Source organism: Psammomys obesus, unplaced genomic scaffold (genome assembly GCF_907164565.1).
Source record: "Psammomys obesus unplaced genomic scaffold, mPsaObe1.curated_primary_1811, whole genome shotgun sequence".
Classification (NCBI taxonomy): domain Eukaryota; kingdom Metazoa; phylum Chordata; class Mammalia; order Rodentia; family Muridae; genus Psammomys; species Psammomys obesus.
The window spans coordinates 1,095,487-1,120,194 of record NW_026590681.1 but is presented as its reverse complement, the minus strand read 5'-3'; the positions used below and the strand labels follow the sequence as shown (position 1 = coordinate 1,120,194).

General features: G+C 48.3%; 1 protein-coding gene across 5 annotated transcripts in view; it reads right to left on the bottom strand.

The window, feature by feature from the left end:
* Nav2 (neuron navigator 2) overlaps nt 1–24,708 on the bottom strand; it is a 343,708-nt gene that overhangs the window by 33,429 nt on the left and 285,571 nt on the right. For all 5 annotated transcript variants that reach the window (XM_055608371.1, XM_055608367.1, XM_055608368.1 and 2 more), the window contains 11 exons: nt 23,778–24,480; nt 20,426–20,884; nt 19,620–19,685; nt 18,270–18,314; nt 15,467–15,627; nt 13,808–13,996; nt 8,567–8,619; nt 7,228–7,251; nt 7,044–7,118; nt 1,721–1,804; nt 1,235–1,346 (listed from right to left, as the gene is read on the bottom strand). In XM_055608371.1, coding sequence (XP_055464346.1) covers nt 1,235–1,346; nt 1,721–1,804; nt 7,044–7,118; nt 7,228–7,251; nt 8,567–8,619; nt 13,808–13,996; nt 15,467–15,627; nt 18,270–18,314; nt 19,620–19,685; nt 20,426–20,884; nt 23,778–24,480 — 1,971 coding nt within the window. The remainder of the gene's footprint in view (nt 1–1,234; nt 1,347–1,720; nt 1,805–7,043; nt 7,119–7,227; nt 7,252–8,566; nt 8,620–13,807; nt 13,997–15,466; nt 15,628–18,269; nt 18,315–19,619; nt 19,686–20,425; nt 20,885–23,777; nt 24,481–24,708) is intronic.

Here is a 24,708-nt window from a genome sequence, read left to right as displayed (position 1 = left end):
AATGACAGAAAGCCTGAGGAAAAATATCCCAACACCAGCTCTCCAAGATTTGACAGAAGGAGAGATATGCTTCTAAACACAACGGTATTCCCCTGTGGGATCCTTCACTTATTTCTCTTTAGCCTCATTAGCGGTGGCACCCAGGCCTCAGGCACAGGGCTTCAGTGGTCTCCTCTAAACTGCACAGCGCATTCCGCCCTACCTGTCTTCTTTTGGTCATTTGGAAGCACCAAGCCCATGCCATCTCAGGCCCTCCATGATGTCTTCTCTTCGCCCTGCCTCCAGAGCTCTTTTCCATCCACTCTGTATGGCTAACTAACTCTTTCTAACTCTTCCAACTTCACTTCTGTTTTGGAGGCCCAATATCCAAAAGAATACACATGGCAGAAATAACAAGAGACCAGAATCATGGTCACAGCTACTTTCCTTCTATGGCCAGAAGTGTCTCTAATCCTGAAGAGAGCTGGCTGTGGAGCCAGAAGGCCTGAAGGTCCAGGCCCACTTCTTTTCCTAACCACCCTTTGACCTTGGAAAGCCACCATCACCCTTGAAGCCCTTGTGAACTTGTGAATCATCACCACAGTAAACAAAGGGCCAGTAGGGTCCTCATAATATAACTGTGAAGAGAAAGAGTAAGTTTTGCAGTAGAGCTCATGGCATGGTGTTGAAAACACAGGGAATGCCTTCTCTAAGCACTAGGTACCCATACTGCACCAAGCATAGGTACCATTCAAACGGGTGTTGCTAGATGGAAATCACCTGCATGTCCGCTAACTAAAGACACACAAAGCCTAACACTTTCCTAGGGCAATTAAAAGATGAAGCCATTCCACTTCCTCTCCCATATGTACATAAATGATCATGGAAGCATGAGAGAAGCCATAAAACACGATGATGCTTTTCCATAAGGAAGCTATTTCTTCTGCCTTTAAGATTTACAACGGAAAAAAAAAAAAGATGTAGACATATATGTAGACAAAACACCAATGCACATAAAATAAAAATAAATTATTAAAAAAAGAAAAAAAAAGATATAAAAAAAAAAGATTTACAGCTGAGAGGATGTACTGCACTAGCCACCTCTACAGTGGTCAGAAGCAGGCAGATGAAAGGGGCCTGCCTTCTGGGACCTACCCCTTGCATGTGCAGCCTGAGCCTCTCGCCCCCGAGCAGGGGGCTGCACCCTGCACTGTCAGAGAGGCTGAGGGGCAGCAGGCAGTCTGTCTCCCGTTACCTTTGCAGTTGAGCTCTGGCGTGTTGATTACTCCGTTAATGGCAGCCTGGGCAGCTGCATTCTGTTTCTTTAGCAGCTCAATGGTTTTTCTTAACTCATTCAGTTCTGAATCCTGAAGGTGAGAAAGACATAACAGGTACGTCCTAGACCAGCTCCATAAAGAACAACTTTGGCCCAGACAGAGGAAGGCAGCGGCGGAGGAGTGTCACAGATCTGCCTCATTCGTGGACTAGATCTAAACTCAGTGTAAGGACATCAGGCAGGTCATAAAGGGAGTGGCCAAGACAACTAGATCCACAGGAGATGGCAGGTCCCACACTTGGCTCATCTAGGCCATATTTTATCCAATAGGTCTATTCTTGACATTCAAACCCTAGTTTTGAACGTCCCAAACTAGTCCAAGTCATGTTAAAATTTGCATCTTTATCCAAAATGAAAGAGAGAGAAAATGGCATCCCCAGCCCTACATCCCTCAGCCTTACTTACCTTCTGCTCTGCAGTCATAGTTAAACTCTGAAGCCTGATGGTCATGTTTCCGAGACTCTGCTCAAAGGCTGCCACAAGGTGAGCCTGGAGGGAAAGATGAAGCCTCAGTGATGTCATCTTGTAAGGCCAGAGTACCTGAGGGGGACTAGGTTCTCAAAATAGGAACTTTAATATTAAAGACTCTTTATGTGGCCTGTACAAGTTCAGCCTCCTCTTACTTCTCTGGGATCATTTACTCAAGCCTTGCCCTTGCTCAAATACTTCTTCCTCAAGCCCCTCTCTCCGCTGCCTGGCACCTTTCCCCTACCAATTCCTTGTCTAGCTAATGTTTATGTCTCTGGGACTGGGGATGCTACCATTCTGGATCTGTTCTCTTATACTCACAAGCCCACTATACTTAACACACACTGTACTTAACACACATGTCCTTGGAAAAACATGGGGTCTGTGACTGCCAGTTTCTGGCAGATTCCACAGCACACTGCAGTAAATTTGTTGTTCACCAATCACCTAGCCCATAGCACAGGCTTATGGGAAGTAGCCTTGGAGAATGAACGGACAAAGTAGCTGGTTTATTTTCCTCGTTATAATCCTCATTAATAAAAAGCCACTGAAAGGCCCATCTGTTCCCTCAATGAAGAAGCCTATCCCAGATCCCCCAGGGAGACACTTTCCCCCAGGCTCCTGCACACTTTGATAAACTAAGACAGCAGATGCGACATCTTACACAGGGCTCAGAAAGTTTCAAAAGCGGCCAGCTATAATTAGAACAAGCAACCAATCTTCAGATGCTACAATGTAACAATATAAAAGTATGTTTGTTGGGCTGTGTGGATAACACAGCTGTAAAGAGCTCTCCTTCCACCCTGTGGGTTTCGAGATCAGACTCAGGTCATCAGACAAAGCACGCCTGCCTGCCTGCCTCCCTGCACCCTCTGAGCCACCTTTCTGTCCTATGCTATTGGTTCAGGTTTTCCTTTTAAAGATTTATTTATTTATTTTTATTGTATATGTATGAGTATTTTGTCTGCATGTATATAAGTGTATTATTGTCTGAGATTGTCAGATCCCCCTGGAGCTCAAGTTACAGGTGTTTGTAAGTCACCATGTTGGTTCTGGGAACTGAACTCAGGTCCTTTACAGGAGCAGAGGGCTATTCTCAGCACCTATGTCAGGTGGCTCACGACCACCTGTAATTCCAGTTCCAATAGTTCTAATGCCCTTTCCTTGCCTCAGTGGGCATCTGAATACACTGGAGCAAACACACATCCATATAAATAAAACATAAAATGAATCTGTTTTGAAAACAAAACAATAGCTGGGCATAGTTTTTAATCCTAGCACTTGGAAGGCAGAGGCAGGCAGAGCTCTGTGAGTTCAAGGCCAACTGGTCTACATAGTGAGTTCTAGGCCAACCAGGACTATGCAAAGTAGCCATACCTCAAAAAACAAAACAAAACAAAACAACAACAAAAAAAAAACAAAATAGAGACATAGGTAGATAGATAGATGCACAAAACAACATAGATTTTAGAATTAAGAGATGTGGTGTTTCTTGGGAGTTCTAGGGTCAAGGTTGAGACGTAAGTGTGCCAACCCTAAGCCTGTTTGTACGGGAGAATAATGCACACATGATGTGTCTTTATTGATACATTCAACTGCTGGCTGAATGGGAAATCTGAAGACCCCATGAACACTAAGGGGCTGGAAAGATGGCTCTGCAGTCAAGGGCCCTTGCTACTCTTCTAGTGACCTAGGTTCACTGCTCTGTAGAGACAGGATGCAAAGGACCAGCAGAGGGGCTGGAGATGAATCCGGAAAGAAGTGAGATGTAACTACACTGTGGAAACTCAGAGGAAGAGGTGATCAGTGGCCCCAGTTAAGGACAAGTGCGGGACAGCAAGTGGGCAGGGCTGTGGTGTGGATCTGGAGTTCAACCTCAGGAGGGAACCGCAGAGTGGTTCAGCCTTAGTTCACTAGACTTGATCAAGATAGGCTGGCTGGGGCTAAGACAGAAGCTGAGGATGCTAGGACCATCTGCTGTCATGGAGCAGAGCCACCGTCACAGTAACTTACATGGGTGGTTTCTGCTTGATTAAACTCTATGCATCTGAATGGAAAAATACCTCTGTACTTTAGTTTACCTTGAACACAGGGGAAAAAATTAATATTCATTCATGCATTCATTCATCCGAGTCAGGGTCTCACATTGTTCCTCAGGCTGGCCTGGCAGTCACTATGTAGCACAGGCTGGTCATGAGCTGGTGGCAATCTTTCTGCCTCAGTTTCCCTAGTAGAGGGATTATAGACATATATCACCATACCATACCATCACTAAAGCCAGTCAGCTCAAGATGACACAGTGGGTGTAGCAAACGGGTCAGGACATAGTGTGCTGCCGTCACCCAGCAGAGGAAGGAATGAAGCAGGATGGCTTGCATTCATTTTCATTCCACATCCGGCCCTCACCCCCCCCCATCCCAGTGTGATCGATTTTCAGTTCTGTGACCCCCCTCAAACACTGCTACTTACTCAAACTGTGAAAGTGTGTTTGCAAGCTCAGAAACCAACTGCTTAGCTCTGAAAGGTCAGGGATCTAGTTATGCTGGCAAGTGAAAGGGCTGCTTTTATGTCCTGAGCACAGCTATGAAAACACAGAGGAGGCCGGGCCACGCTGGGCTGCACAACACACACAACAGCCTTCCCGCCAAGCGCCATTCTCACATTCCCAGGGAAAACAAATGGAGAGCTATGAAAACACGAGCCTGGGCAGCTCCGAGTGGCTTGTCCTAGGAAAACAAACACAGCTTGGTCTCCGAGGAAGATGGCAGATAATAAAACACTAGCGGCTGAGGTGGAGTGTGGAGGGTGGTAAGACTAAATATTTATTTTAAAACAATGCTGGACTCAGCAGCTTTGGTGAGGTGCAACATGCTTTTGGAATAATATAAGGGGACTTATTCCAACTCTTCCACACAGAGGGTAGAATACCACAGGGCCAACACCACAGGGCTCCCTGACAGATGAGGCTGACTGAGGGACCAACCCAAGGTCACTGATAAGCAAATCAACTTGTACTTGCTGATTCGTCCAGGGCAGCAACTGATTACTGTCATGAGTCATGAGGCATTTCCTGGAGGCAGGGAATTGCTGTCCAGCTCCCTGCATTCAGTTCTGGACTCAAGTACATAGATTCAGCCTTCCAATTAAAGGACCTATTCAGGAAACCATTGTGACTTTTTGAATAGAAAGAATCTGCAGGTGGTGGCACAGGCCTTTAATCCCAACACTCAGGAGGCAGAGACAAGTGAATCCCTTTGAGTTTGAGGCCAGCCTAGTCTACAGAGTGAGTCCAGGACAGTCAAGGATACAGAAAAACCCTGTCTCAGGGGAAAAAAAAAAAAAAATCTAAGCCTGAGAATTCAGGGCTGAAATTATTTCTTAAATTTATTGTTTTAAAGTTTTTGTTTGTTTGTTTTGTGTGTGTGTGTGTATACGACATTTAAGTGTGGGTGCCTAAAGAGGCCAGAAGAGGGCATCAGATCTCTGGAGCTGGAGTTACAGGTGGTTGTGAGCCATTTGGCAGGGATGCAGGGACCCTAACTTGGGTCCTCTGGAAGAACAGCAAATGCTGTTAACTGCTGAGCCATCCCTCCAGTCCTCTAATGAAATTCTGATAGCAATACTGAAAATGGGGAAGGTGAAGAAAAGATTGCAAAGCATACAGTGGCCTGTTGTGTCGAGGTTTTGGGGAAATAGAGGTTTTTAGCAACGTACAAGAGCTTGGGAGACTGAGTAATGATGAAGGCGGTTACACTTCCTGGGCTTGTAATTAAGGGCACCTCGTGCACAGATTTAAAAGAGCCACACTTCCTGGAGTCAGTCAGGCTCACGCAGGAATTAGCAGGGCAAAAACTCTAGGTAAATGACTACTCTGGATCCCTGACTCACTCTCCTGGTCAGAGGAGAACAGCCTTTGAAGTGTCTTTCATTGTTAGCATGTAGGGGGGTCATGCAGTGTGCTCCCCCTGACAGGCTCTGGTACCCTGATCTGTGCTGCTCTGACACTTGGCTGTGAACTCCTGAGCAGAAAGTGTGCCCTTGGAGCACCTCCCCAAACCTCAGGCTTTGCCTTCTGAGCCTCAGTCTATCTGGGTCTCTGCAGTGGGGCTCCTCTGTGGGTTTCCCAGACAGGGTGGGAGCTCCTTGCCTCTCTGTCTACTCCATTTGGTCAGCCTCCACATTGACAGGGTTCTCCTCAAGGTCCCAAAGCCCCATCTAACAGCTCGGACACTCACCTGTCCCTAGCTCTGCCTCTACACTAATTTCTTCCATGCCTTCCTGCTCACTCCTGGCCACAGGTACTGACTGGGTAAGTCACCCACTGTTCCCCTTGGACCTTGCACTGATGGTTCACTTGGTTAGCACGAGGCACCCTTCTGCTACAGGACATCTCTCTGGTGTTAGCCCCTCCGGGAAATCCTTCGTGACTCCCCCCAACCAAGATGCACTTGGCACTCCTCATTATGGCAAGAGTGAGCATGTCCAAGGGAGACTGTCTGTTTTGCCTCCCTTCTGGTCCAGAGGCGGCAGTGACTCTGCTTGCCTTTCTGGTGGACTCACCGCCTGGGGTTGCTGGCACTAGAAACAGTGGTCAGACAGAAAGAAGGCTGGAAGTGCTGAGCACCGTGCATGACGTACTGTTAGAGCACCAGCTGTTTATCATGATGCCAGAGACTCTGTCTTCTGCCGAGTTACCTTGTGTTCCCACCTCCCTTGAGACCCAGTCCTCAGAAAGAGGAAGGGAAACAAATTAACCCTTAAAGGGTTGCAAGCTTTGGTCACCTCACAACACAGGGAGACAGTGGCCATCCGCCACACAGATGAGCAAAAGCCAGACTCAAAAGTTACAGAGCTTGTCCCAAGCCCCACTGCTAGCACCTGATCTGGGCTAAAGCCTATGTCCTTCTGAGCCCACAGAGTTACTTCCTGAGCGTCCAGAGACCAAGAGGCTCAAGGCAGGGCTCAGAAGGCAGATGGCTATTTCCTGTCCCAGCTCCAGCTCCCGCTCTGTCTTGTCCTCGGTTCCTACTTTGTTTTATCCCATCTCCAGCAGGCGCTGTCACATCCTTGGCTCCTTCTTGTCTGGTACTATCATGGCTTCAACTCAGTGCTGTCCTCAGCTCCATCCCATCCATGGCTCCCACCCTGCTTCATCTTTGGCCCAGTCTTTTCTCCTGCCCCCACCCTGTTCTGTCCCTGGCTCCTACTGCGGTGCATAGATGTGTACATGCGTGAGTGTGTGCCCTTGATCCACACTCACGTTTGCAGTCAGCTGGGTGGTCAGTGCAGACACCTTTTCCTGGGAGGCATCCAGCTCTCGTCGCAGCTTTCGAATCTACAGAAACAGGCACAGGGTAACCTGCTTGGGGAGTCCATTTCCAGACCGAGCAGCACGGAATCAACACTGGCGGTGAAAGGGAGTCCAACCATAAACTGCTCCTTACCTCTGACTGGCATTTTTCTTCAGGCTGTGAATAAATCACAAAGGAAATTAGAACAATGCAGAGCAGCTGCTGGGAATGCTAAATTTGCAAACTCGGAAGAGTCTAGAGTATTTTTTAAAGATCTATTTATTTTTATTTTATATGTATGAGTAGTTGCCTGCATGTATGTAGTGCCAGAAAAGGACACTGGATTTCCTGGAACTAGAGCTACATACAGGTGGTTGTGAGTCACCATGAGGAAATTGAACCTGGGTCCTCTGGAAGAGCAGCCAATGTTTTGCTTTATTTTTAATATTTTTTTATTTATTTAATCACTTTACAGCCCCATCCCTCCTTTCTTCCCACTATCACCCTCATGACCCACTCCCCCCCCCCCATCCCTCCCTTCTTTGTCTCAGAGAAGGGGAGCCGCCTAAGGGGAACCAACCCATCCTTAAAAATAAGGGTTTGTTTGTTTCGTTTGGTTTTTCGAGGCAGGGTTTCACTGTGTAGCCTTTGTCCTGAAACTCTCTCTCTGGACCAGGCTAGCCTTGAACTCACAGAGATCGGCCTGTATCTGCCTCCCTCCCAGGCTCCCAAGTGCTGGGATCAAAGGTGTGTGCTGCCACCACCCAGCTGCAGCCAATGTTTTAACCACAGCGCCATCTCTCCAGCCCCCTAGATTTCTATTTATCATTTTAAGTCATGTGCAGATGTCTGTGTCTGTATGTGGGAATGTGCACATGAGTGCAGGTGCCCTGGGAGGCCAGCGGCCTGAGATCACCAGGAGGTGGGCCACAGGAAGCTGAGAGCCACCTGACATGGGTGCTGGGAACCAAAGGTGAGGCCTCTGCAAGAGCAGCAAGTGCTCTTAACTGCCTAGCCTACTCTCCAATCCCTGAAATCTAGAATTTTGATTGGCTTCTTTTCTGGTATAATTCTATAACATAGACAATTAAATCCACCCATCAGAGAGGCCAAATATGAGAGCACAGTCCTCTAATGAATTAGGAAGGATGACGTATGTTCTGACTGTTTTGGTGATGAAGAGCCGCTGGCTTTCACATGAAGATGTGGATGTAAGGTGGGGCTGTGCTCAGCTTTCATACATGGGGGCTAGGGATCAGAACTCAGGTCCTCATGCTTGTGCAGCAAGCCCTTCACCCACTGAGCCCTCTCAAGCCCCAAGGGGGAATGTGACAACAGTTGTTTGTGAATTTCAAATCTTTTCCTCCATGGAGTTGATGCTTTCATAATAGGAGCAATCTCTGCAGGCAGGATGCTTATAATTACTCTTGACACACTTGCTAAGAGAACGTGAGTACACACGCACGGCCACTCAGCCTTGATTTGGACTCACCGTGGAGTAGATGGAGGATGTGCTTGAGACCAAGGACAGGGAGGATCCATGAACTGTGGGAGGGAAATAAACAGGTCAAAGGCGCAGCCGGCTGCCATGAAAGACAGGGAAGGAGGAGGCCAGCATTTCAGGACACTACTGGCCCAGCCTAGCTGTGACTGTCATCTTGGCTCAATACTTGCTGGAATGAGCACAGGTCAGAGCCAAAATATGAAATGATCCATTAAGGAAGTTTTTTTTGTTTGTTTGTTTGTTTTGTAGAAATGCATTTTTCTTAACTAGCAAAATAATATATAATTCCAGGATCATATATTCATGTTACCAAATGTTCATATCACCGACAGTTCAAGCGCAGGGCAACGTGGCTGTGGAGACTGTAGCCACGCTCTCCAGAGGCAGCTTGTGTCTGCGTCGGACTGCACCCACTCTCGTCCAACACACTCTTCAGTGTTGTGACTGACCAAGGTGACGTATTTCATACCCCACTAGATGCTCATACGGGAATATTTTGAATCTGAGAGTCTTTGGTCACAAAAATCTCAGACAGCCTTGTAGTAGAGTTATTAGTTAAAATGACATTTCCGCTGAAGTATAGAATCTTGCATTTGTACAATGTCTGCTAGCGATGGGAAGGGTGTCCTCTTTCTTTGTAACTACAGGTTCTGTCTCAGAACCACACTCATCCACTCTCCGCATTCCCTCCCATCACCAGCTAGAACAGCTTTTTCACTCTCTGCTCTCACTCTGGAGTAGGCTCTTCTCCATGACTGAGCACTCACGGTGCTCTTTCAAGGAACCTGATTCTTATTTTTTTCTCAGTGACCTCCTGGCAATGGGTCTGGAAGACAGAACTAGCCCTGTGTCAAGACTGGCAAGTGTTTTAAGTGGGCACAGCTTTTCTGACCACAAGTGGAAAGCCTTATGTCCCCACATCTCACCAGGGTAGGAGCACATGTGTGGCGGAAGAAGGCTGGGGAACATCTCTCCACACACACTGCTGAGCGCACCCCAGCAGTGCGCTCAGCTTCTACTACTTAGCAGCTAGTAGAAGCCGCCTGCCGGCAAGATATCAAGCAAACAGTTCTGTCTGGCACTTGGGAACCTGCCCATGGTGTTTCTAATAAACCTTCCCTGACCTCCCACACTTCCTCTGCATCTCTCTCACACATGTCTACCCTGCACTTCTTTCCCAGGCAAGCTCTACATGGTCCTGCCTGCTTTGGCAGCTCTGCCAGTGCAGCTCCTTGTCCGGGGTGCTTCTAAATCCTCCCTGCCCGAATCCAGCTTGGCCCAGAGCTCCTTGTCTTCTCACCAGCAGGTACCTACCTATGCCTCTGAGTCTGGGGCTCCACCAGAACTCACATCCACCCTCCCAGTAACGCCAGGTTCTAGAGCTGCTCCCTGTGTTTCTACCAGGATGACTAACCTGACTCAGACCCCATAAAAAGCAGTTTGAGGTGTTAATAGCCAGTAATGGCTTTCTGTGCTAACATGTCCACAGGTTCAGAACCCCGAGGCATCTCTGCATGACACAGACTGCAGTGGATGGAATACCTGGAGGCCTATTGGTGGAAGAGAGATGGGTATCGTATCACCACCTCCAGCCACACTTGCAGGGCCAGCTCAGAGGCCCGGAAGGGTAGCACACAGGCCTGGGTTGCTGTTTTGTTGCCATGTTTTCCATCTCAAACATATCAGATTCCTAGCAGTCAGGACCAGCGTAGGGACCCAAGCAGAGGAGGTATGTCTGGCACGCTTCAGGTAGAGGTCATTATGCTTCTCTTTAATTAACGCCCCTCACTTGGAAATCAGCAATGGCAAGGCTGTGATACACAGGAACAGCCTCTTTGCCTATCCAAGCCCACACAAATGTGAATATGGCTTGCCTGAACTGCTGGCTGACCTTCAAGATAAGAACCAAATAGCCAAACTTTGGGCAGAGTGCAGGCAATCTTAGGAAAGAAGGGGGAGATAGAAAGACCTGGAAGGGTCTGGAGCTCTACAAGGAGAGCAACAGAACCAAAATATCTGGGCCTAGGGGTCATTTCTGAGACTGATACTCCAACCAAGGACCATTCATGGAGATAACCTGGATCCCCTGGATCCTCATGGAAGCTCAGTCTCCAAATTGGCTCCCTAATAAGGGGAACAGGAACTGTCTCTGACATGAACTCAGTGGCTGGCTCTTTGATCACCTCCCCCTGACGGGGGGAGCAGCCTGACCAGGCCACAGAGGAAGACTATGAAAGACAGTCCTGATGAGACCTGATAGGCTAGGGTCAGATGGAAGGGGAGGAGGTCCTCCTCAATTAGTGGACTGTGGAAGGGGCATGGGAGGAGAGAGGGAGGAAGGGAGGAAGGAAACGAGGGTGGGATTGGGAGAGGATGAAGGTAGGGCTATAGCTGGAATACAAAGTGAATAAATTGTAATAAATTGAAAAATTATATTAAAAAAAAAAAGATAAGAACCAAGCCTGGTTAGAAGGGCTTGAATGGATCCTCCTGGACCATGAGAGTTTAAACTCTAAAACTACTAAAGCATGAAGGTCCTTCTCACTATACCTCCAGAATTCTACAGCTGGGTAGACAGAGAACATCCAAGTCTGAAACTCAAATGACACGGCTCCATTAAGGCTACACAGAAATTCAAGAGCTGCTGACTGGAAGTGTGCACACAACTCTGCTCAGTGACCTTCTTTGCTAGGTTCTGTTCTTTACTTTTCAAAATCCTTTTGGTGGGCTGGAAAGATGGCTTAGTGGGTAAGGATGTTTGCTACTAAGCCCGACAAACTGAGTTCTCTCCCTAGGACCCATGTGGCAGAAGGAGTGAACCAGCTCCTAAAAGTTGTCCTCTGACTTCCACGTGTATAGCATGGCACAAGCAATAGGGAAATGTAATTTTAAAGATCAAACTATAAAAAGAACTTTTGGTGAGATCTGTAATGCTTTTCTAATCCTTTATGTAATGTTCCCATAGGCACAAATGCCAGGACTGTGAGCCACTATATGAGAGCGTGCCAAGAATTGGGCTCCAATCCCTCTAGAATAGCAGCACATGCTTTTGGACACTCCTAACCTCTGAGGCATCTCTCAGGCACCAACACCTATTTTAAAGACACCTCCAACATCTCTTCAGCGTACCTGTACCATCACTGCCTTTGAGATTACATCGTGTCTATGGTAATGAACTTAGCTAAAATACTTCAAAAGCACCTGATCTACATGGTTACAACTCCTATGGCCTCAAACATGGAAAGTACTCATTAAACAGCACCATCTCCCAAGCACATGTGCTAATTTCCCCTAAGCTTCAATCCTGCTTCACAACTTACAATAAATATTTCCAGGAGGTTCTGCCTGGCCAGGCATGAGGTCTGACCTTCCCTAGTTTCTCCCACAACACTGAGAACTTATCAATTCAAAATGGGGGTGGCGAGGAGAAGAAAAACTACACTCAAAGGAATTAAAAACCACCAATTACTCAAGCCCTATGCTGTTTCTGTCACAGAACAGCCTTGCAAAAAATAAACCCAATCTGATGGCAAAGTTCCCAAAGACTAAGAGGCCATGTCTGCATGGTACAGTAACATCCTCCTCTCCCAGAGTTTTACCCCTGCCTTTGCACTTCAGTTCCATGTCATTGTGAATCATGTGACTATAAGAGTTGAGGTGATGCTTGTAAGTATGCCAGGCCTATTTGTCATTTGCCATCCCAGAGGACTGCCTAAGAGCTGGCTTAGAATGAGTCTGCCATGGTGTGTGGCCTTAGTGGGGCCGTGTATACTTGTCAGGAAAGTTTTGGTACTATTTTGTGATCCCCTCAGGCATACATATGACAGATGATGAGAACAGCACAGGCCACTCTTCACACGGGAGCTGTCCTCAGGGACACGCGATGGATATTCTTGACCAGTGGTATACCAGGAAGACAGCTTAAAACAGACTTCCTCCTCCATTGCCTTAGGGCTGGTATGTGCCCAACTCTGCTACTCAAAGCCGTCACAGCACCAATCCCCAGCTCTTAAATCTAAGAAAATGCCCCCAGTCACCCAGGCTCCTCTCCTTTTTAACCCTCCAGCCCAGCAGTTTCCATATATGGGAGCACAAGTTTGCTGTGCTCAGGACTGCTGGGGACATAAATCTGAGAGAGAACCAAGATTAGACAAGAAGCAACTACTTTTTAGCTTCGCTTAGAAAGAAAAAAGTATGTATCTTGTATTTCCTTCCTTATGATCTGAGATTTCAGAGTACACTGAGCCTATTCCCAGCTTTAACAGGGACTGGGAGCTATGGGATCATCTACAACTCATTCTACATCCTGTCCTGCTATGAGCAAAATGGTTCCAACACAGACACGGTCCCACAGGGCTCTGCTTGCCCATGAAGACTCATTCTCAGCATGGAGTTATCAAGAAACCAATGCAGATGTTGTGCCCACAGGCTATAACACACACTAACTAAGCTAACATATACATGTACTATCTCTAAATTCTTAAACCTCCAGGAGCCAAATGCTATTATTACTTTATTTTTTACAGTGAAAAAGGAGACAAAAAGGTGAAGCATCTTGGTTGAGCTCCAAAGAGGGTCAGAGCCGGCAGTGTTCATTCTTAGCTAGCCCACCTCCTCTCTCTCCATCTCTGCTTGTTGAGCCTCCCACAAGCCAGGAGTTTAGAGAATGGGGCTCCTGTAAGGCAATGTCTTGGGTGAAGGAGCAGAGGGTAAGAGAAATGAAGTGAGTTATGAAGGTAGCTGACAAAGCAACCCACAAAACTTTTCTTCCATAATTCTGATTAAAAAGAACAAAGCTATAAATGTCCATAGTTGGCAACCCAACAAGGAAGAGGGTTAAAAACGGAGAATCTGGATCTCGAGACAAACGAGAAAATATTGGATGGGAACAGGGCTGCCCACCCCCGAAGCTGAAGGGCACTGAGAGATGAACTCAGTGCAGTTCTCTGCCAACAGAGTGAGCGAGTGGCTGGGCTTCAAGATGGAGATTCATGCCAAAAAGTCATGGCCCAAGGCCAGGAGAGAAAGGAGCTTCAGGCAAAACTCAGACAATGCTGAGGGTCGGCAACAGCAGCCTCCTCCCTAAGCATCCTGAAAGGTTACCTGAGGGTCAGCTCTTCCTAGTGAGAACCCCTCAGCCCCACCCCAGAGGCAAGGGAAGAGTTGTAGTGACCATCAAGTATGCCATGCCAGGGGACCTAGTTGACGGTGACAGCCTTCATCCCTTACCTTCCTCAAAGCCATCCCGGAAGGAGCCAGATCGACTCATTGTTCTGCTCTTCTCATCAAGAGACATGGAGCTGTTCCGGAAGCGGCTGTCAGTGTAGGGGTCATACTGGCCATCAGCGTTGGACAGGCTGTGGGTCCTCAGCATTGTTGGGTTGGACAAGCTCATCTGGGTGATAGTGGTGGGACTCGCTGGAACCAGAGGAGCAGAATGAGATGCTGGCCATCCATACCTCTGTTTGAATTCCAGACGAGTACCAGGGAGAGGCTGCTTATCACCAGCAGTGTGTGTGCCTGCCAACTTCACTCCCTCGTCTAGTTCTAAAAGGTAGGCGCATCAGCATTTGAGCTACAGGCTTAGAGCTAAAAATACGGGAGGGAAGGTGGGTCAGTTCCAAAGCAAGGCTCAGGGCCTCACGTTCCAACTTGGCACGTTCAGGCAGGCCAGTGTCACCTTCCAGGCATGAGCTAATTACTCCCAGAGTTCATCTGAAACAATTCTCTGTAAAGCCAAAAGCCCAAAATAGTCCAAATAGGCTTTTGATCAGATAGGAGGCATTTGCGCATGACAAGAGCCTCTTGCTGCAAAGAGTTATGGCTGGGAAAGAACACTGCACACATAGGTTTCACAGCCTCAGACGGGAATCATCTCACAACAGCCAGAAAAGAGCATCAACGCAAAGAGGCGCGTTTCCCTGAGCTGAGCTGAGCCTTCTCATCAAAAGCCTTACCCATGTTAGCCATGCACACTGCCTTCAGAGGCATACATTTAATAAAGAGAAGAATTACATGGCCACGATGACAAGACACACGCGTCAGCATTAGACTGAATGGAAAGTCTAGAACATTCAGAAAAGACTGCTGTTCTAAACGTTGAGACCAAAAAAGGTTTTCCTTCCACTGCCCAGTCCTTAAACACGCGCCTGACTCCCATCACCTTCAAGTCACCTCTGCCAGGACCAGTACCCAGCTATCCTTCCAGTAATTAGAGATGGAATCTTTCATTGTTGCTGATTTGCTACAAAGCTGTTCTCTCCTACACTGTCTGTCAGTGTCTGTCTTTAACAGAGCATCCCTTAGCATTCCAGCAGGGAATAACAAACGCTTCCCTCCTCCCAGGGTGTCAGTCAATGCACTGTGTCATTTCCAATGCAGCAGCCATTTCCAAGAACACTTGTTCAATGAAGCTTATTTCCAGCTTGATAAAGCAATGGGGAGTAGGCTAGAAAACTATTTCAGAGGTCCAAGAAGCAGAATGTACCTGAGTAATGGGACGGTGTGTCCCTGCTACAATCTTAAGAAAACAGACTGTGTGGGTGCATCTAACCTTCAGATTTTAGGACAAGAGGCTGGCATCTACAGAGACCATGCTCCATACAGTACAACTGAGTTACAAAACCTCTCACACTCATAAAACCTCTCAAAAACACAAGGTTTTTAGTAAGTGTTGGCCTCATTTGTGGCCATCCTCAGTCACCTGTGGCCCAGGGCCCGCAGGTGACTGGAAGTACCCAGAACTCGGATTTCCTCTGGTTTCTTTCACTGCGCTCCCTGGGGCGGATCAGATATTGAGAAGGGTGTGGCTACACGCCGGTCTCAAAACACAAGATGACCTCTGCCCTGCGGAGCGGGTCAGCACAACTCAAGGCAGTGGCTACTCACCAAGCTGGGAGAAGTTGAATCTCGTTCCAGACGGAGAAGTGACACTAGAGCCAGAGGAGAAGGGGGAGTTGGCAGCGGTGTCCTGCAGGCCCCCAGCAGAGTGGGACCGCAACCATTCTTTGGCGTCTTCCTGGGTGCGAAGCTGGGAGGTGGGTGTATACCTGGAGACAGAAACCAGGCTGGAATGAACAGCACTTATGAAAACACATTCCCCACAGCTGATGAGGACTATGCAAAAAGAAAAACTATATTTAAGATGGGAGGGAAAAAAAAAAAAAAACATCATTACACACCCTGAAACTTATGAAGTTTCTCAAAACTTTTTTTTTTTTTTTTCCTACTTGGCTGCATCTGGGGAAAATTATAATTCCTTTCAGTTTTCGGGGAACACCTAAAGGGAGAAAGACTGGGAATGCTCAAAAGAGCTATCCCTGGGTGTGACTGGAACATGCTGGTTCATGACAGGGTCGCCTCAAAGCCCCCTCCTTGACAGGAAGAAGTAGGGTTGTTGTTAGAGCTTTGAGGAAGTTTTAATGAGCTAGCTGCTGGCATCTGCAGGCTGCAGAACCAGTGATTGCTCATGAATCACTGCGTGTTGGTGGGTGGCATTTAGAGAGACCTGGGATGCTGGTGTTTACAGTAGCTGCTGCAGTTTTTGTGAGGCAGGGTCTTGCTTAGGCCGGGCTGTTCATGAACTTGCTATGTAAAGACGATCTTCAACCTCTGATCCTCCTGTCTCTATCTTTTAGGCGATGGTATTACAGGCATGTCTAATCCTGCATACTTCATAAAATACCAGGGGCGAGCTCAGGGTTTTCTGCATGGTACACAAACTCTCTAGCCACTGAGCCACATCCCCAGACTCTTACCTGCTACAGTGTAGCACTAACAGGTTTAGAAAGGAGAAGAGCCCTACCCTGGTGTGTTAAGAGTGGGGAAATCTTCAAGATGTGTGGTCCACACCCTTGGGTATTTCCGAACAGAACTGGAAAGATTTATGGAACATTTCTGATGCCTGAGGTACCTTTCCAGGCACCATCTCACCGAGACTCCAACTCACATAGTACTAAAATACAGTGACTCCTGCTACATACTCTGGAAGCTAGGGACCACAAAACTGAGATTCTAACCCATGCTTGTCTGATTCCAAACTCCATTTCTTTTCTACTCTTCCCACAGGCAGCAGCTGGAACTTCTGCAGTGCCCACATTGCCATGGTACCCTCAAATTAGGTGTTGTAGAGTGGCTGCTGATCAGGAATCTGACACCTGATATGTGTGCATTGAGGGAGCAAGCCAGACAGAAAACCAGTGTGAATGGGAACACGGTTTTCACTCTTGTTGATGGATACATACCCTTGTAAGGCACATCAAGTGCCCAGAAATAGTTGTCACATGACCCCGTTCTGAGTGTTTAGACACCCAATTGTAAAAATCCAGGGCTACACAACTTTAATAGATCTCCTACAGACACATGCACAGCATTTCAGAATGTAACTACTTAGGAGCTGGCGTCCTCTTTGGGTAATACTGGGTTATAAACCTATCTCACTTGGCAGAGTGCTCTCCCTGGGTTCAATACACAGCACAGCAAAAACCAGACATGTATGCTGCATGCCTGCAATTCTAGCACTTGAGAAGTGGAAGCAAGAGGATCAAAGTTCAAAGGTCATCCTCAGCTACATAGTAAGTTCAAGGCCAGTCTGGGCTACATGAGACCCAGTCTCAAAACAAGGGTCCAGCTGACACACACAATGAAAGGCCCCGATGCAGAACTCTCCTGGGAGGCATCAGCACGTGCCTTCTTGCATTGATACCCACCTCATGTTAATAACAGCTGAAATGGCTTTGGGTCTTAAGCGCTGTGGGTTATTAACTAGAGACACACAAGACGGCAACAAAACATTTCATTCCGAGTTCCTTTTCACGTGAAAGAACTTAAAGCCCAGTGCAGGGTGAAGCCAATGCTACAAACAAGGCTTTTAGAAAGCAGAACTGACAGAAGTCCACATGGAGCATGAGCACACTGAAGCATCCCGGGCTGGCAATGTGATGACAGGAGTGGAGCAAAGGTGACTTAGAGCATCCTGTTCCATCAAGCAGCCTAGGTCCAACTTACTATGGAAGTAAAGATGTTGTTTTCTGGTGGCCTTTTTTTTTTTCTTTAACTTTCCACCAAAACCCAATCATATGCATTCCTTAGACGGTATTGATAGCTGACCCAATCATTTATTAGGACATTAAGATAACACTTCAATGATATTTTATAGCCACAAAAGTATTTTTAAAGTTGATTATTATTATCATCATCATTTTCATTATTGTTATTTGGTGGTGCTTGGGATTAAACCCATAACCTTATGCATGGCAGGCAAATGCTCTACCATGGAGTCATATCTTTAGTCCAGAAGAGGCTAGAGTTCTAAAACCGAGGTGGCTAACAAAGCAGCATGCTATAAGTCATGTCTACCTTTGGAAGTGGCTATGTGTACAGACAGTCATGAAATACTCAGCATTTCTCCTGCTAGCCCCCAGGAGTAGTCGCTGCTCCTAGCTCAAGGTTACTGGTCGTGAGATGGCTCTGTCACATGAAGCTTCACAAAGCACAGACCCTGCTCAAGCAAGTAAGCCACATATGGAGAGGTGAGAATGAGACGGGTCTGTCATCCAAAATCCAGCTGTGATGGCCAAAGCAGGGATCCCAGCCGAGCCCAGCCCAGCCCAGCCCACCAGCTATGAGAGAATGGCATAGCCAAGCTCCACGGCCACAACAGATGTCATGGGTACAAGGAGGGAACAGGTACCTGAGTCCTTTCTTAGGCAAAGTGTTCCTATCAAGGTGCGGGTCACTGTAGGAGAGTTAAAACAAAATCAAGAACTTGAGAGGAGCACAGAGAAGGCAGGAGAAGGAAAGCAAGGAGGATGGGGAAGGGCCCGAGGAGCCCGAGAGACGACTCCCACCACTAGCCATGCATGCAGCACGTCCACACAGTTACAAAAGAAACCTGGTCCTGTCTGCACCCGCACCAGTGCGTACTTTACCCCATATATCACAAGGTGGCCTGAGTCGTGAACCCCAATTGTTCCTCCTTTTCCACAGGTTCAAAGCCAAGGCGGGGGCTGTGGCGCCTAGAAGCATGGCCTGTGCTGCCCTGTATCCCACCTGTGCACCTCCTCTGCTGCTCTCCTGCAACCCTACTGCGTCTGGCAAAGGTTTCAAGAAGGAGCAGAGACTCATTGGAGGGTTTCAAGAGGCAGCAGTCTGCATGTTTGGAATTCATGTGTGATGAAGTAAGTTCCAGGTCCCTCTCAATGTCTCCTTGTTTCTGCCCAGCAAGGGCGTTGCCAGGAGCTGAGCTCTAGGGCAAGAGCCTGGGCATGCTGGAACTTGCCGGCTGATAGAGTCAAGGCATTTGAATGTCTAAAGTGCAGGGGTTTAAAGGCTTGGTTTGTAAGCCTGACAGAAACAAAGTTTGTGCTGTGGATGGGGTGAAGGGGGTTTCCATTAATTTCCCCCCCCAAGCATGAAACAACATCTGCTTGTTATGTTTGGCCAAGCCACCACTCCTCCAGAAACTCAGGGTCAGCATCCATCTCTGAGGCCCACCCACAGCTGGGGGCAGACCCAGGCTTCTCTCGTTGTAAAGCCCCAGCTCTCCAGGCACCCTGTACCATAATTATTGCAGAATACAGACATACACAGCACGATACTCTGAACAACACAATGGGCCAGACTGCAGCAAAAGCCTTCAAGGGAGAAGAGCCAGCTGGGAGGGGATGGAGTGCAGGCGAGAGACAGGGGTGAGGTCCGGGCTGCGCAGTGGGTGGCAAACAGTATCCAGAGGGGTAGGGAGGAAAAAGCAAGAAGGGAGGCAGGAACATGCCACGGACACCATGGGGGGATGCCAGTGAGAGTTCCTGCAGCCCCGGATGAGCGGCAGGGTTTGGGGTAGCCGCCCACTTGTCACCTTTCCCTGGGTTTTAGCAGTCAGTGGAGCAGACCCTCACTGGCATGCCTGGAGATCACAGAGTACACCAGGGCCACAGACACAAAGCAGGAGCCTCAGGCCAATAGCCTTGCACAGAACAACTGGCTTGATGACAGACAGACAGGCAGAAGAACCCAGAGGCTCGGCAGGCTACAGTGTCATTACCTGTCCTGTTTCCTGGGCAGAGTACTTCTGCAGAACTTAGGGCTAGCAGCAGGGGAAGAGAGGGGGCTAGAAGTCCAGGAAGGTGGAAAACAAGAGAAGGAACATTAGATGGGAGGAAGAGGAACTGTTATACACAATGATCAGAACACTTCTCACGCCCAACGCTGACCCCAGCGTTGTTCCCCACGTCCAGTCCCGAAACCAGACACAGCCCAAGAATATAGCAGAATCAAAGCTCTGAGGATCCTTGCGGGTCCTCCATCTCTTATCACCGTGGCCAGCAGGGTACTTCTAGGACACCAAACCTCCCCAGCTGGTCTCAGGTCACCTGCTCTGCTTGCTCAGTTACATGGGAAGAAGAAAGAAGTAGTTGAAGTTGGCAAGCTGTCAGCAATGAAAGGGTTCCCAGTGCTGAATGTCACTTTAGACAGTAGCACAGATCTGTCCCGGTCTAGTAGCTCCAAGCACTGAGAACATCCACAAGGAAAAAAGAGACAGCAGGAAGCAGTCAAGATGAACTCTATCCTAAACTGCCTTCCACCAGCAAGGAACACTTATTATAAAGATCAAAACCAAGCTGGGCATGGTGGTGCACACCTTTAGTCCCAGTACTTAGGAGGCAGAGGAAAGCGAATTTCTGACCTCAAGGCCAGCCTGGGCTAAAAGAGAGTTTTGAGAAAGAAAAACCGGGGGGAAAAAGAAAGATCAAAAATGTCCCAGGCAAAGGCTAAGTAAGTAGCCTTTGGATCCCTAAGCTCCTGTCTGTTCCTAGGAAAGGAAATCTTCCTGGGGGCCACAGCACCAACCTTTCTGACAGTGTGGTCTTCACACTGCTGGTACGGACAAAAGGCATCAAAGAGTCTTCCTTAGTGGAGGCAACTGGACCAGGGGAGGAGTTGTGACTCAAGCCCCCGCCACTGCCGAGGGATATGTCAATAGACTCGCAGCTGGTGTGAAGGCTGCTAACAGACTGGAAGCCCAGGCCATCCTTGCTCACTGCCGACGAGCTGGTACCCCAGGTGAGGCTGTTGGAAGGGCCTGAGTGGGCTGAGCTGGGGCTGGATGCCAGAGGAGACTGGTTGAGGTCCACGTTCTTACTGTAGAGAGGACTGCTGCTCCCACTGCTCAGGACGCCACTGCCTGAGGGGGACTCTAGGTTACCTTGCTGGGTCATAGTGGCATGAGGGTTGGAGATGACCACTGCGCTTTTCATGGTTTCAGCTGTGGCGATGGGCACTTGCTTGGTAGGCTTCCCACCAAAGAGTCTGCGAAGAGACAAAGGGTTGTATGGAACAAATACCCGGGACCAAGGTGTGCAGAGCTACTGGAGAAGGCTGGGCAGAGGGAGCCATGAGACTCTTGGAAAGAGCAGTGGTCTCTCCTGTAGACACACTAGGGTCTCCCTAGAGAAAGGCTGGTGGTTAAATGGGGCTGGATGCTGGTGTTCTCCAGGGATCTCTTTCTAGCTCTAGGCATGCCAGGGCTCAGCCCTAAGCCCAGGTGATAGGAAAGCTTTTCCACAGGCTTAGCCATACTCCTCCATGATCTTGCTACCCTTTTCTTTCTCCAAACAGAATAGCTAGAAGGTAGCACCAACTCAGGAGTCTTCTATAAAGAAAAGAATGTCTTTCTTCTTTGACATCCAGTATGAGGCCTTGGGACTTGGTTTCTTTTATCTCTCTTTGATACAAAGAATCAAGACCGTGAGCCTACACTGGTGGGAGCCCAGGAGAAATATGGACACAGACGTATGAGCAACAGAAGGCAGAGTGCCAGAGAGCTTGCGTGAGCCAACATTGTACACAGAAACATGCTGGGTCCACGAGACATCAGAACAGGCACACCGGTACAAACTGTGTCTCTGAAAAAGACACACAGAAACACCATGCCATCTTCTGCTGTTCCTGCATATGTGTCATTAGTTCAGGGAAGGCACAGGGGCCTTCTGTTGCATGCGCAAAGAGCTCTCGGGTGAAACCAGCTCCAAGCCAGAGGATGGACCACATTCTAGAATTTAAGGGCCTAATCCCACCCCCAAAAAGTAGTGAAGGGAATAAGTAGCGCTGAAAACTAACAAGAACACTACATGTTGTGACAGGCAGACTGCCCTTCGCCCTGCTGCCTCGAGTGATTTGAGCCTGACCTAGATCACCTAGAAACCATCCTTCAAATTGCAGTATCCGTAAGCCACAAGCAGATGCATAACCCTCGCTCAGTACCTAACGGCAGAATCACGGAATGCATTGTCCTTCTCTGAAATCTAGGCACCAGTATGCTTGCATTCTCTCATCAGCACTACCTCCCTATTACTGGGCCACTCATTTGGCAGCCAAGCTCTTTTCAAAGCCAAAATGGGAACCCTTTTTTCTGGCTTCCCCCACCCCCTTACAAATCTGCTCGCTCTGTTGTATGAATGTCTGAAATCATTTGAAGGGAGTTACCCTTCTCACTCCACTGAGGACTTCTCCTTGCCACAGAAATAAATGCACAGCTAGGCCACGAGGGCAATTTAGGAAAAGTGTGCATGAGGAGCCCATGTGTTTTTAAAGATTCCCGTGCACTTGCTTGAGGGTCTAATAAAATACCATTGTAGCCTCCACAGGAAATCTGAAGACTGCACTTTACTCTTCTACTCGAGGCAAATAACAGAGAAAAATTTCACTTACATGGTGGGGTGTTAAAGCAGCAAAGAACAGCCTAACAATGACCTTCGCGCTAAAAAGTAATGCTTACTGGAATCTCAGTGATCAAGTCTAGACAGGGCACAGTGCACAGATCCTTTCCACCTCCATGTGGAATGCTTGTCTGGAGTCTTCAGACATCCCTATTCATCCTCAAATGTGGGTGCTGGGTCTCATTTCTATTTTCATACCCCTCCACCTTTCCATCCTGGGGCTTGTCATGGCCCAAAGGCAATGTGAGAACTACTCAACTGCCATTCAAAAATGGGCCACTGGCTGAGCATGGTGGTGGATGCCTTTAATCCCAGACCCTGGGGGCAGAGGCAGGTAGATCTCTGTGAGTTTGAGGCCAGCCTGTTCTACATAGTGAGCTCCAGGACAGCTAGGACTGTGTATAGAGGCTTTGTGTCAAAAATAAAAAGAAAAGTGTCCAGTGAATGATTTAAAAAAGTAGTCGTTAAAGGATGCCTTTCCACACTGAGAAATTCTATCAAGTGCAGAGATGTGGGGTCAAAGATGCTAGGAAGCCAATTTCTCTTTGTTAGGGATTATTCTGCCTTTAGATTATATGAAAGAAAAAGAAAGAGTGGGGCCAAAGAGATGGCTTAGTCTAAACCCCTTGCAGGCAAGCATGAGGACAGTTTAGGTAACCAGAACTCATGTGAAGGATGGACAGGTGTGTGGTACCGACCTGCAATCCCAGACTAGGAAGGCAGAGGCAGGGGATCTCAGGGGCAAGCCGATTAGCAGACTAACCCAGTTCTGGGTTCAGCAAGAGACTTTGCCTCAGTAATCAAAGCGGACAGCAATCAAAGAAGGCACGGACTTCAACTTTTGGCCTACATTGTGCATGCACACACATGCACTTGCCTACACACGTGTGAACACACACATATATGCCGCACACGCTTACATATGCAACAACATTTTTACAAGCTAACATTTCAAATACTGTCCATGTGTTATAAAAGAGCAGGATGGTATAGAGATAAGAAAGCAAAATACCTTCTTTCCTGAGCTAAGGTCTAGGTGTAAAGGTATGCCAGGACCTCAGCCTTACTGTCACTAACTTTCACTGGGTGCCTTCCAAAGCCAAGCACAGCTGCAAAGATGAACTTCAGAAGGAATGCTGGGGAAAGTACCATCAGCTCCCATGAACAGACGAGGAAACCGAGGGAGGGTTCAGAAAAAAAGACCCGAGAGTTAATTAAACTAAAGTCAGGGCTTGAATCTGGGAAGCATGATTCTACAACTTTCCGCTTCCCATCCTCGCACGGGAAAGATAACACACAGACTATTAAAATAACACATAGTCTAATGCAACAAGCTGTGGGTGGGAGCTAGATGGCTTTGAACTCAGCTTTACGAGGAGCTGAAGAGCCACAGGTTGCTTTAAATCAAAGCTGCAGTTTACTAGCCCAGGGAGCCAGGTCACGCGCTCTGGCCCTCCTTGGCTCCGTGTGTTTCACTTGCTTACCTGCGGAGTGTGGGAGAGGCCACGTCTGCATACTTGGTCCCTGGCTGCAGAGTGGCCTGAGCCGAGCTGGACACCGGCTGTGTGGCCGGGTTCACTTTCACGGAGTTGCAGGAAGCCACACTCTCACTGTCTGAAGAGATGCCTTTCTCCTTGTCCGTCTGATTGACGAGCCCTGGTAGCGAGCTGCCCAGGGATGTTTTGGAGGGCTCCCTCAGCTTGGGCACTGGCAGGCCTGCTGACTTGCTGCTCATGTTAGAGTCGATGCTGCTGGTGCTGCATCTGTTCCCTGCCCCGTTCCGGCTACTGGACTTGCTGGGCCTCGGCAAGCTCCGATACTGTAAGTTCGTCCGGGAGCTGAGAGACAGATACCCATCGTCCTGGTTTGGGCCTCCATCCATGCTTGTCTTTCGACCCGTGGGCCGACCGACAAGGGCAGATGATTTGGGGATTTTACCCAGTGTTGCAGACCTGCTGGTGACGGTGGCCCCACTGGCTGTAATCATGGCTAGCCCTGCAGCAGAACCACTCTGTTTCTTGAACCCAAAGCTGTTGGCATTGGCAGTGGGTGTCCGCGAGCTGCTGGGGAGGGTTTTTTTGGATTCATCCCCACTGCTGCGGCCAGCATCTGATGGGGAGCGCTTGACCTGGGAGGCTTTGGGTGAAAGCCTTCCCTTCTCAGACACCTTGGCATCGTCTGTTTTTCCTAAGATAGAAACCAATAAGGTCAGACCGGAAACATGAAGCTGCTGGCTAGCGTGCTTAGGATCTAGACCCCTCTAAAGACTGTGACTGCCCTGCTTCCTGAAGAAAAATAGCACCGGGGAGGTCAGGAGTACACAGCGATAACCTCATCTGCTGTTTAGGAAGTGTCACTGATTTTGCTCTTTACCAAGCAGTCTATGTCGATTCACAGCAGAGCAAGCCTGGAAGC